The sequence below is a fragment of the Plectrocnemia conspersa genome, unplaced genomic scaffold (genome assembly GCF_051122295.1).
Source record: "Plectrocnemia conspersa isolate PC_06_02 unplaced genomic scaffold, ASM5112229v1 ptg000008l, whole genome shotgun sequence".
Classification (NCBI taxonomy): Eukaryota; Metazoa; Arthropoda; class Insecta; order Trichoptera; family Polycentropodidae; genus Plectrocnemia; species Plectrocnemia conspersa.
In genome coordinates this window covers 15,699,711-15,713,046 of record NW_028277172.1, presented here as the reverse complement: position 1 = coordinate 15,713,046, position 13,336 = coordinate 15,699,711, and the positions used below count along the sequence as shown (strand labels likewise).

The window sequence follows — 13,336 nt, the reverse complement described above, 5'->3', positions numbered from 1 at the left end:
TTTTAAGTGTGCATCGTAACTGTTTTTTATTATCATTTTTTTAATTATTGTATGATTATTGTTTATATAATATAATGACATAGGGAAAACCTGTAAAGTCACGATCATCAGATTTGTAATATTAAAAAAAATATATATTTAGCATTTCCATCCCTAAAAGGGTTACATTTAAGCCGCAAATGTTTGTCAAATATAAATTTTATCTAGCGAATAATTTATGTTTTTAAAGATAGCATAAATGAAAAAAAAATTATTATCTTTTACTCTAATTTGAACGAGGTTACTTTATACTCTATTCCGGTCATTGATCCAATTTTTAAGGTTTCGGGACTCCAAAATTAATACTATCATATTTCATACATTACTAAAGAAATGCAATATTTTTCGCCAAACCCTTGAAATGTTTATTAAAGTATTACAGATTAAAATATTTGAAAAAATATTATATTGATAAAAAAAACATTACTGACTATTTTCGCATGATGAAAAGATGCAGAAAAATCCATGTTACAGTGCAAATTTGAGCTAACTTGCTTTTCCAACAAAGAGATAAAAAATAAATTTAGGACAATTTTATAATCGATCGACTCCACTGTTTCGTTGATGAAGTGGATACCTTCCATACCGGAATATAAGAAGCAAACCCAGGTCATTTCACACAGTTTCCTGAATACAATTTTCGCTACCTTAACGATGATCGTAGTGCATCGTATCTGACCCGAATAAATTAATTTTACTTTAGAATAAGTGTCATAACTTCATTTATATATATATGTAAAAATGTCACTTTTTCATAACCCTAAACAAACCAGCATTTGTGTCAACTAGTACATTTTATGCATGATAAGCAAATTTCTCCAGTCAATAACGGTTTTTTGGCAGGTATACAACTGCATTTTTTTGCAAATACTCACTGGTAAATTGAATGGCAGATTTAAACATATCACGTAAAACATTCACAGTATCACTCGATCTTCACCAAGGGTAGTTATTTTCACTTTTCGGGTTAAGGGATTTTATTTCAACATTTACCTATTTCGACATTTTCAAAAAAAGTGTCTGAAGTGATTATTAATAATAACCCACTTCATATTAATTATAATTACTCGTTATTTAAGGATTAATATCAGAATATCATAGAAATGATTAATTATGAATACTACACTAAATACAATAATAAATTAAACATGTGTAAAACCACCTATATGCAAAAATAAAATAATATTGCGTTCAGTTAAATTTATGTGAGTGAATTGATAAGCTTATAAATAAAATAAATAAAATATGCACATATGTGTAAAAATATTGTAGTAATTTACTTAATTTCTTGTGATATAGATCAATTGAATTTTATTTATTTTGTGTTCTATAAATTGTTAATTATAGATTCTTTCAATAGATGTATCTTTATAATACATTTAATTTAAATGCATATGTGATATTATTATTTTTTATTTTTGCTGTTTGTTTGTTGTTGCAAAAATGTTTTTTTTATTAAATAGTTATAGCTTTTAGTTGGAATTTTGACACTAAATATGTGTATCTATATAATTGTATTTATTTAAATATATTATTTCTCTGATGCTTCTCAAACTATGTAAATAAATTTAGACAAGTTAAAACAACCCAAAATCATCATATGCAATTAACTTGAACAAAAGTTGCATAAAAATTAATGGATTTTTTGTTGTCGGTAAAAAGGCATTTTAACGGCTGGATAAAAAAAATATTAAGGACAAAGGATCAGTAATGTATTTCTATATCAGTGCAATTAATGCACCGTGCAATTAAACCTTAACTATTTTTAACAGAAGAAGTTAAATAACAAAATAATGTGCATCAATTTTAACCACCTCAGACCCAGTGAACATTGTAATATACAATGAATTAATATAAGCCATTTTCGATACATTTTTACTAAGATCTTTTTGTAAATCATATTGTCCACCATATTATTTGAAAAATACAGAATACCATTTCAAAATACAAAAAAATATTTTTCGTGCCCCTTTATTGTACTAAATAAAAAAATTAACAGAAAAAAATATTTTTCATTCCTCTTTAATGTACTTAATAAAATAATTTTACAAAAACATTTTTTACACGAAAAATAAAATTTGAGGTATGAGGAGGTTAATATAATCGACCGTTATTATACGATCAAAAAGGGTCCAGAGAGCCCTTCATTTCATCAATAAATTTTCAAATCTCAGGATTCACTACACTTACGAAACAGCTATAATTTTCTAATTTGCTATAAAAAGATAAAAACGGGGTTTATAAATTCACCCCGAATTACCCATAATAGTTCAAGGAGTCAAATAAGGTTGTTGATCTTATCATATAATATAAAAGCTGGAACACTGCCATAAAAAATCACTTGAACTTCTACTCACTACTTCACTTCTGACCTGGAATTAAACTGGAGTTTTTAGTCTGGAGACTTCGGCTCTAAACTCGTATTCAGACACAGATGACACATATTTCCACTTTCATTTTGATCGTCAGATTTGCTTCAGTCGAGCAGTCACCTTAAGCCGCCAAAAGTTTAACTCGATAGACGCTATGGCACGAACCACCCACCAAGTAAAAAGATTACAATATATATATATTTTTTTAAACAAGTAGCGAAACATATTTTATGAAAAGCGCTCAAAATGTAATCTTAAATATTCTTATCATGTTTTGTAATTATTTGAGGGCATTTATTATACATACAGTGAAGCTATTATATCCGAATACATTTTTACCGGTAGATACATATGTATATTAGCAAACATATTATTTAAATAAATTATATGCCGCTCTAAATGTCTATGAAACTCAATTTGCCAATTACGAACGTCCTAAACTTAATTTTAACGAATTAACCATACACAACTTGACCTAATGAAAATTCTAAAACTTTTTTTCTAAAAGTTTTTGATCTTCCATTAGGTTAATTCTTAATTAATTAAACAATAAAACATGTACATAAACTACAATGTAATTCCATCCAATCTCACGATTTATTTACATATTACCATAAATAAATTTGAAACAGGATTTGAAAGCTATTGCAACCATCTGTGTCTTATAACTAGTGACCTCATTAGTTGTGCAAATTTATTAGAATAACAATTATCATTTTAAGAGGAGACACATTAACACCGCATCAATAAACATTTCGAATAAGGAATTTGTTTTGATTGGAATTTTTAATAGGGTAAACTAGTTTGATTTTATTTAATTTTATTTTATATTTTACATTCAATCTAACATTTTTAATCAATAACATATTTTTTTTACAATTCTTGAAAGGTTTCCCAATGCGTTATAATAGTCATTATACAATTAAACATTTTTTTTTAATTAAAAAATAATTATTGTGCACACATGTTTGGCAAAATCATTGAGTAGTTGGCTTGTGAGGAAGAGGAGCGTTTTTAAGCGCTGACGTATTGGACAAGAATAAGGGACGCGATCGCGAATTTTTAGAGCATTCTAGAGCTCGCAGCCAAAAGTCGCCGAGCAAATAGATTAAATATAAATTAGAGATGCAGATTTATTTTTTGTTTTTATAACACTGGTTGAAGTGTGAAATATCAATACCAATATAATGCATTATTCATTGAATGCATCGTTTCCTATGAGATATTTATTCTTTATTGCCATACCGTAAAGTTGCAGCCTAATCAAATCAAGCATAGATAAAAACCATATAAAATGTGCATTGTGCAACGTTCGCACGCGTTAATGGTCTGTTAATTTATCATTAATACTAGTACTAGTATTGGCCTATTTTCTCCGTGAGAATGGCGTGATTGATCATTATTCCTTTTTGTTAACAAGTGCGTGTCTGAGCGTTGTTGCATCGTGACTTTGACATTTTTGCAATAATAACAATATAATAATAAATAAATAAATGATCAGTAAAGCACAGATGACCTAGATGATTTTGCAACTTCTTAATATAATCGAACATTCAGCAACATAGTCAAAGAATACATATTTTTTTGAGGAAAAAATACAATAGTAAATCTAGCGGTGATTTGCGTGTCAGAACAAATATTTCATCTCATTGAAAACAAGAAGTATATTTAGAAGTAGTTTAAGTTTAAAAGATACTGTTTTTAAGTTATGTAAATATTAATTACTCAAATTATTTCAATACTTCTTCGGTTGGCTTCTAGGTAGAAAAATAATACGGAATAGATTAAAAAAAACTGCGTTAAATTGGCAAAACATAAACTTAAAAACATTAGAAATAATAGCACGATTTATCAGTACTACAATTCTTAACAAAATGTATGTTTAAATTAAAATTTACTCTACCAGACTTATATCATATATTATTAAAAAGTATGTGTTTATTTCTATAGTTTTTATATGTTATTCTAGTTCTTTAAGAATACTATATGTATCGAGATAATAAAAATATTTATATTATATTGTAATATATAGAATAACCATTAAAGTCAAAACGATTATGTATACTTATGTATGTATGTGTATGTTATCAATTCGTGAATTAACCACATCATTTACACTAAAAAGATGACAGATAAAATATAAAACTAAGCTATTCTGCCCTTAATATGAACATAAAATTGTATTATATTATATATTAATAAAAAAGTACTAAAATAATTAATATACTAAATAAGTTCTACGTAGTTTAGCATATTTTTTAAGTCGTATACGCTCGGGCATGCACACTGAGTTCATTCATTGTAAACAGATTGCATGATCGTATTACTCAAACTTTTATTAACTGCGTCGTTACTTAACCTTACTTTTAATTGTAGATAGTACTTTGTTTTTATATCACTATCGCTCTTTTTTTACAAAATATATTAATGTCGTAAGAGTATTAGTTTCAGGAAGTTATACGCACAGGAAGTTAATCGTAAAATCAATCACGTGAAAGCTCAAATACTGGAAATAATTGATTAAATACTTGATGCTATGATTATAGAATCAAATAGCTTGTGTAAGTGATTATTATACAATTAAATTATAGTTTTAAGTACATAAACAAGCCATTTTTGTCGCTTATCTAATACGATAGCTGATTTTCCTGGGTCATTGTTAAAAACGTTTGTATATACTACACAAACGTGTGATGCATTATTAATGACCCTCATGACACACAGTGTGAATTTTTATATTGTATAATATTATAATATATAAATAATATACACAGATGACGAAAATTGATAAATAATCTAAGTATGAGAAACGGTCCATGTCATTATTATTATATGGAGAATTTAATAGCATTGAACTTAATATCTGTAGTGAAGGATGTGGTATATGAAACCTATGTAGATATTGAATTACTTATTATTTAATGTTTTATAGTGGCTAGTCACATACTTAGAAACGCTTAATATGTTTTTTAAATCATTACAGAAATGGAATTTTTTCAAATAAGTATTTTTTTAATTTTTTTGTGCAGAGTTTGCATTTAGTAGTAGTTATGATGCTGTAGTTTTTGTTGGAACTCGTAACGATTCAGTGACTGTTATTTGATGAACCAGTTCCTTGGAATAAAACCTAAATAAAAAAATATAATAAACATGAATATTCAATAATTAGTTATCTATTATTGTTTTTGTTGATTTAAATTTACTAGTTATATTAATATAAATTTATATTTAATTGATTCAAGTATTCTTTTAAAGTGCATATTTTTAAGTCACCATGTATAATCGAATTGCGGACAAACCATGGAGCATTTGCCGCCTTTCATAATAATATATTTTATGTATTAATAGCGTTTTTACATATTTTATCGGATTAAGTATGTAACCCTTACACGGAAGAAGCATATGGAATTACTAGTCAAATGATCGATTTGTATAAGAGTTGACTTTTTAAACATTTTTTCTTTAATATTGCTTACAGTCAAGAACGAGCAAATTTAAATTTACACTTATTATATTTTAAGTGGATTTCCAAGTTAGTTGAGAGTCAAGGATTAAACACAAGCAAACTTAAAATAGATGAGCAGCATCCCACATTTTTTTCAGCTCTTTATATCTATCGCCGAAAACATCTTTGTATTTGGCAAGCTCTTTGATTAGGTGGCTGGTTCTCCAAGAACGTTTTTAAGTCCTGGCAGCAACATGCGTCCACCAAACTATTATACAAACAATATTATGTTATGATATTTTAAATATGCTTCTCTATATTTTACTAAATTACTTAGATTCGTACGCTAATATATCTATAGATAAACGCATAAATCATGTGAGCTTGTTTTCCTTAAAATTTAATTTGAAAATATATGGATATACAAAATATGAAATTAATTGTTACTATATTGTTCTACTTTTGATGTAAAAAGATCTACCATTGATAAAATAAATCATAAAAAGTGTTCAATATTTATTTTTTGTCAAAATGTCGGGACTATACATAATCGTTGCATTGCAATTAGTTGTACAATTCACGTTAAAAGGATCATATAATTATTTGCAAAGAAACGAAGCGACCTTCCCAAAAAAACGACGTACAATAGGGCACTAGCAATTAATACTAAAAAATATATAAAATAACTTCCATAAAACAAATTGTTTGTGCATTTTTGTTGGACAGATTAGGTGAGAGCAAGCATTGGTTAGAACAGTGTTATGCATAACTCTATGCAACGAATCCTTTTCCAATTTAGATTTACGTTACTTAAATGCACGAAATATTTATTTTAATGCACGTTTGTCTCAATATAATTATATGTTAAATAGCACCAATTAAGTTAAATATGGTTTGAGTCTTTGATTTTAAAATAATATATTACCATTATTAAAAATATACATTTTTTTAATTTGCGACATCTGTTTGACTTACTTCTATTTAAATTTATTAATTGAAAATGGTTTGCTAATTTTAATCAAACTATGAAAAAAAATTATATTATAAAAATTAGTGAAATATAAATAAATAATATTGAAGAAAATTTTATTTACAATGTATCTATCAACCCTTTGATTCGTATGGACATGTACGCCTGCACTCAATACGCCGTGACGCCATATTTTAAGTCCCATGCTTTTAATTTAAAATAAAATATTATTACTTATTTTTTTATAAATACTTCATAGATTTATCAATAAACATATATTTTTAGAAAAAATTTAAAAAAGTTTGTTTAAATAATTAAAATATGTAAGACATTTGGATAATTAAAAAATAGCAGAAACGTTTGACACTTTTTTTAAAGCACTTCGGTGGAGCACAACGAGTGTTTTTAGCAGTAGGAAACATCAGAACAACATTAGGAAGCAATTTAATATTATTATTATAATTTTTTTCAATACATACTATAAAAATTTCAGTAAATAAATTCAATCTATGATACATTATTTTTTTCCCAAAATATTAAATGTGATTTAATTTATTGTCAAAGGATAAAATATTGAGAACCACAGAGTTTGTTTAAATTATAAAAACACAACAGAACATAAAAAATTATTTAGAAAAATGTTTATAAAAATTAACTCATTCTCAGGATATGTATGCAAAATAATAGCTCAGTAATCAAAGGGTTAAATGAAAGACATTTAATATACTCAATGAGTGAATTTATTAAGACAATATTTCATTATTATTTATAATAAAGAATCATGTTGCGTAGTGTAGAAAAATAAATTCATCATAACGATTATTATAACCATTCAGATTATAATTGGTGCAATTTAATTTTATACGTTTAATGCATCAACAACAAGTATCTTAATATGGTCAACAAATTCAATATGATATCTCAATTACAGCAATATCACTGCCTTAACAATTATATGATAATAACAATGAACTATAAAATTCATATATATTTATTATTAACCAATCGAAGTGTAATTTATATTCCATACACGTATTATTGGTCCTAATGGGTCAATATTAAATACGTACATACATGCCCTTCTGTAATATATTATACGTGAATAAAAAAATATATACGTGGAATGTAAATAGCACATTAAGAAAATACATATATTATAACAATATACAATAAAAATATTTACATAATTACCGCTTAAAAATATTTATAATTAAGTAAAAAAAAGGTTATATATTAAACATCCCGTGTAAAATATTTTGTGTTTTTGTATTTATGTTTACACTAGGTTTACTATAACATAATCATTTTCTGTATAGATTTCAAACGCATTACTGGTACTATATATTATTTATACGAATTAATATGTGTAGCTAATATAGGGAAAAGATAAAACTTTAAACCAAAAACTTTCAAGGTAATAGATATATACTAGAACAAACGAAACAGACACTTAAAATGTATAATTTGAGGATTAAGGAAGTCATGACAAATCAATCTGGAATTTACCAGTATTTCTAACAATAACATACAGAATAACTATTAAAAACTGTAGCTTCTACCAATACACAAAGTAAAAATCAAGAACGTCTTCCAATTTATAAATAGATATCTTCTATTCAACAGCACGATGTAAAAATAAAATATTCTTTAAAATTTATAATTTTTATTATGTTATAAAAAAAATAAAAATAAACATCACATTTCAATATTATCGTAAATAATTTATAACTTAAATATTTAGATATAAAATAACAATTTATATTACGACCCGCTTTACATTAATTACATTTTAAACATAGTAATTGTAAATACATATTTTAATTTAGATATCTGTAACAGATTTTTAAAAGTAGTGTTTGTAACTTTTAAATAATTTATTTACTTTGTTAAAAAAAAATCTATTTCTGATACTATCGTTAGAATAATGTATAAACAACTATTGAATTTAGATCTGGTAGTTATTCATTCAAAGGACTGCAGAATTGCAGCACCCAAACACTTTTTCGTTCATTTTATTTATAATTATATAAAAGTCTACTTAAATGTATATATAATATTTATATGAATATGTTTTTGTCTAGATATTTTCGTATAGTAATGAAGTCATATACAAAGGTCATATTTTATATTGATTTTAGATGTCACTTCTGTCCTTATTATATTAATATATTATAACTCTTTCAAAACTTAAATCAAATATAATCACAAGTATATTCTGCTTCACGCCCGCTTCCCATAGATTGAGTCAGATTCATCCTGGTCCCTGGAGAACCTCTTCCAGACCAAGGGTTGTTTGTGCAGCAGGATGGCCATGGCCCTCCCCGCGGCTTCCTTATCCTCGGGGCCACAGTCAGAGCACCCGTTTTTGAAAGCCTTCAACATAGTTCCTGAAACACGTGAGACGCTGTGAGTAATGATAATGAGCACGTTAGTATGCATGTGACAATACACCCTGAAGACTCAAGGACCTGCTCGACAGTAAATTGCGATGACAATTTGAAGCAAAATAATTAATCGAAACACGTTCTTGTCACGATATCATTACATTGTACACAATGCTCCTGTGATATAAACGGTGCTGTGCGTAAAGTGGGTAAACGTGAACGTAAATTGATTGAAAAACGTGAATGGATCTCGTGATCCATTAGCGATTTTAAAGACGTCATATAAAGGAAATCCAATACAGGCTTTCCTAGGTGTATTATTAATTTTGCATCATAACTTGAATTAAACGCTGATTTATAATTATATCTTCATGATTGATTAAATTATATATATATATATATATATATATATATATATATATATATATATATATATATATATATATATATATATATATATATATATATATATATATATATATATATATATATATATATATATATATATATATACTTAGGTACACAAAACAAAGCGATAAGGATAATATATAAAAAAAAAGAATTTATTCTAATCTTAAAATAAGATTTTAATATCATAAAATTAAAAAATCATAGCAAAAAATACTATAAAAATATTAAGCGAAACAATATTAAACCAATAATTTCTAGAATCAGAGACTATGACAAGATAAAACTTAAATTTAAGTAAAAAATATAAAATACCCAAACACATATTACTTGAGAGGCATATATTTAATTACCAATAGCTTGAGGTCCCTAGTTATGAATAGTTTCAAGCCTAATAATTTGTAAAAATAAAATTGTATATTGTCCTCTCATTTACCGTATATTGTTATTACTATTTTTCTTATTTTATCTTTTTAATCTTATAAACCAACAACTTGAACTAGTGTTCAATTGTATTTTTAATTTTTTGTAATAAACCATTATAAAAAAATAAAAACACAATACAGAAATTACGCAATATATTTAGATCAACGCAATAACCAAAACATAGTTTTATAAAAGAAATGCTTACTATTTTTGTAGCAATTAAGCAAAACTTACCAGTTTTGTAACAAGTAATAACTAGCTGTCAGAAGTGTCGATCCCTCACTATCGTGAGGTACCGCAGCTAGTTTTAATAATAATAATTTATTAACTATTATGCACCATATTATATTATTTTTACTTATAAAATTATTATTATAAATTATTTTTAATACATTGTATTTAATATAATAAATTCTTCACACAATTTACGATTTCCAAAATATTAGATTTATAATTAAAAATTATAATAATAAATAAAATAAATTCTGAGCATTTTCTGCAGCCATCCTCATAACAATAATTTAATTTTAACTTTTAAAATGCGTAATTAATATTTAAAATCAATGTGTATATACTAGGAATCATATTTGATTAAATTTAGTTATAAAATTTATATTATAATTTATTTGTATTACTTTGTTGAAATGTTAAACACACAACTAGAAATGCGATGAATTCTTCAAAAATTTCTAATGCATAATCGACGATTTCTAAAAAAGAAGAACCTAATGATCAAATTTCTATCAGCATCTATTTTATATATAAATATTTATATTTTATTTTTAATAAAAAATAATGTGAAAAATAAATATATGTAAATAAAATAATATATATAATATAAGTGAGACTCAATATAGAAGTATCAGGAAGAGTATCTAAAACCAGATTATGCTTAAATATTTAGTAAAATGCATTGTGTGTATTGTTTTTTCTTTTTTTAGCAATGCATATCATTAACAGAAGTACAATACACAAATCTTCGTATTAGATCAAATCCAATGTATCTCATTTTATAGTAGAAATTCGCATCATTATTAATTTATTTTATGTGTTATTGATATTCACTTTGAAATATACAATAAGTAAGTAAGAGTGATCTTAGTTGTTAAAATTACAATATTATTATTATATTTTAAATCAAATTTATTGAAGTTGGTCTTACAAGCTTTCACCTAAATAAATATATGAATATCATTGCGATTAATTAAAAATCGTGGTATGTCGTTTTTATGATATGTAGATCTATAATGATAACAAAATATTATATTTTTAACATTGTTTTATATTATATTCCAGATATTTGATACATAAGTAAAATATTAAAATTGTATGAAAATTTTTAAAATGATCTTTAAATAATCATTAAAATTTATCTAAATAAATGTTTACAATCATAATATGTTCTAAATTTTACCAATGATTCAAGACTTTCTTCAAAAATAAATATATATGTATATAAAATGTTTATTTTAGATTCTTTTTTATATTATTCTCTAAAAAAAATTTACAGCATTCATCTAAATTGTTTATAGTAAGATGAATGAAAATATGAATCAGATAAACAGCATAATGCGATTTTTAATTAATTTAAATATTAAAATATATATAAAAATAATGTTTAAGAATGTTAAGGTATGTATAAAGATTAACACAATAATATAAAAAAAATATGTTTTAACTGCACTTAACTATTTTCCAAGATAAATTTTAAAGACCATGTTCATAATTAAAAGCAATTTTAAATTATATCTTAAAGACTATATTCTATTATTAAAATATTTGTGTAAAAATTAAGATTCAAGTAAATGATACTGTGTTCTTTTTCTAAAAATAATTGTTTTAAAGTAAAAGAAAATAAGAGTAAAACAAATTGCCTAATTACGTATTTTGTAATCCGAGTTAAGTAATGTAATTAAAACGATAAAATCGACTACATCAAAAAAATACACAGTACTAAAAATTACTTTTTGTACGGATTTTATAATGAAAATATCAAGTTACATAATTATAACTATATAAATATAATCCAGAGCTCAAAATAAATCATATATACATTTATACTAAATTTATATCTCAGTTGTTCATAGAAATTAAACTGTAAATGATTTTGAAGTGTAAATAACATATTTATAAACAACAAGTACTCATTAAAAATCAATTTGTTACAAAATTGTGGTACAAATTTGAACCCATTTTTGACATAACTTAGCAAATCTAATATGAATCACATAATTATGAAATACAGGAAAAAGACTACTTGGATCGGAAAATATTACCGTTAAAGGAAAAGTTGGCAGTTTATGTAGTTAAAGTTTTATATATAAAAATACCACAAATCAAAGTATCTTTATAATTATATATATGTATATGTAAAAAATGTTAAAATATTATTTTAGGAATATTTTGCCATTTAAGAACGTATGTTTTCTGAAAAAATACACATAAAAGAAACCCTTGTTAAGCGCATACCTTTGACTTCCGATAATCTCTTGTTACAGTGCTTATCATACAGTATGCACATGATCTCCTTCTTGTTAAAAGCTCTCTCCTCCTCCCAGGCGTGAGCTTTCTCAAACCCGTCCAAAGATTTATCCTTCTCCGCCTCCATAATTTCCATCGCTTCTATCCATACCACAGTGAAACACGCGACAATCAACAGCAGCAACTTATAATGCGACATGTCAAACGAGTGTGGTGCAGATAGTTTTAACTCAGATGACAGTTGAAGTGATACTAATAATTGCAACAGCCGCGACATCCAATTTATATTTACAAGATTCGAATCCGTCGGACGTGATCTTGCGTGCGGTTGGGTAACTGTCGGCCGCTAACCTTGTAAAGGTAGCCAAGTCAAAAATATCGGTGTAAGTGTGGAAAATCGCCCCATTATGCGATTAGTTTCGTTCGATAAAACGATAGGTAGATATTTGTGTATGTGATTATTTGGCGATTTCTTAACCGTTCGCTCCGAATTCACGGAAAACAACTAATTAGTTTCGAAATCAAAATTGTGTGTGATTAACAGTGTGCATGTGAAACTTTAGGCAAAATGCTCAAAAAATTCCTTCAATTCTAATTAATGATATTTAATTGTCATGTTTTTTTTATTTAAATTATAGGCTCTGGTTACTCTGAAAAAAAGACTTTAAAAACTAGTTTAGTTACTTTATTATATACTTATGTAAATATCTACGATTTTCGAAATAGTAAAGTTTCAATAGCAAGCATTGTATTATTGTAAATATTGCTATAAAGCTATCCATAAAGTAAAAAAACTATTATAAGATATTTA

General features: G+C 25.6%; 1 protein-coding gene across 1 annotated transcript; it reads right to left on the bottom strand.

Annotated features, from left to right (window-relative positions):
- Positions 1 to 7,611: 7,611 nt before the first annotated feature.
- LOC148233127 (uncharacterized) lies at positions 7,612 to 12,766 on the bottom strand. The gene is made up of 2 exons (XM_088190625.1): positions 12,514 to 12,766; positions 7,612 to 9,213 (listed from the first exon to the last, which is right to left on the bottom strand). The coding sequence occupies exons 1-2, from the start codon at positions 12,722 to 12,724 to the stop codon at positions 9,047 to 9,049; spliced, it is 378 nt and encodes a 125-aa protein (XP_088046751.1). The 5' UTR covers positions 12,725 to 12,766; the 3' UTR covers positions 7,612 to 9,046.
- Between the last annotated feature and the right edge of the window lie 570 nt (positions 12,767 to 13,336).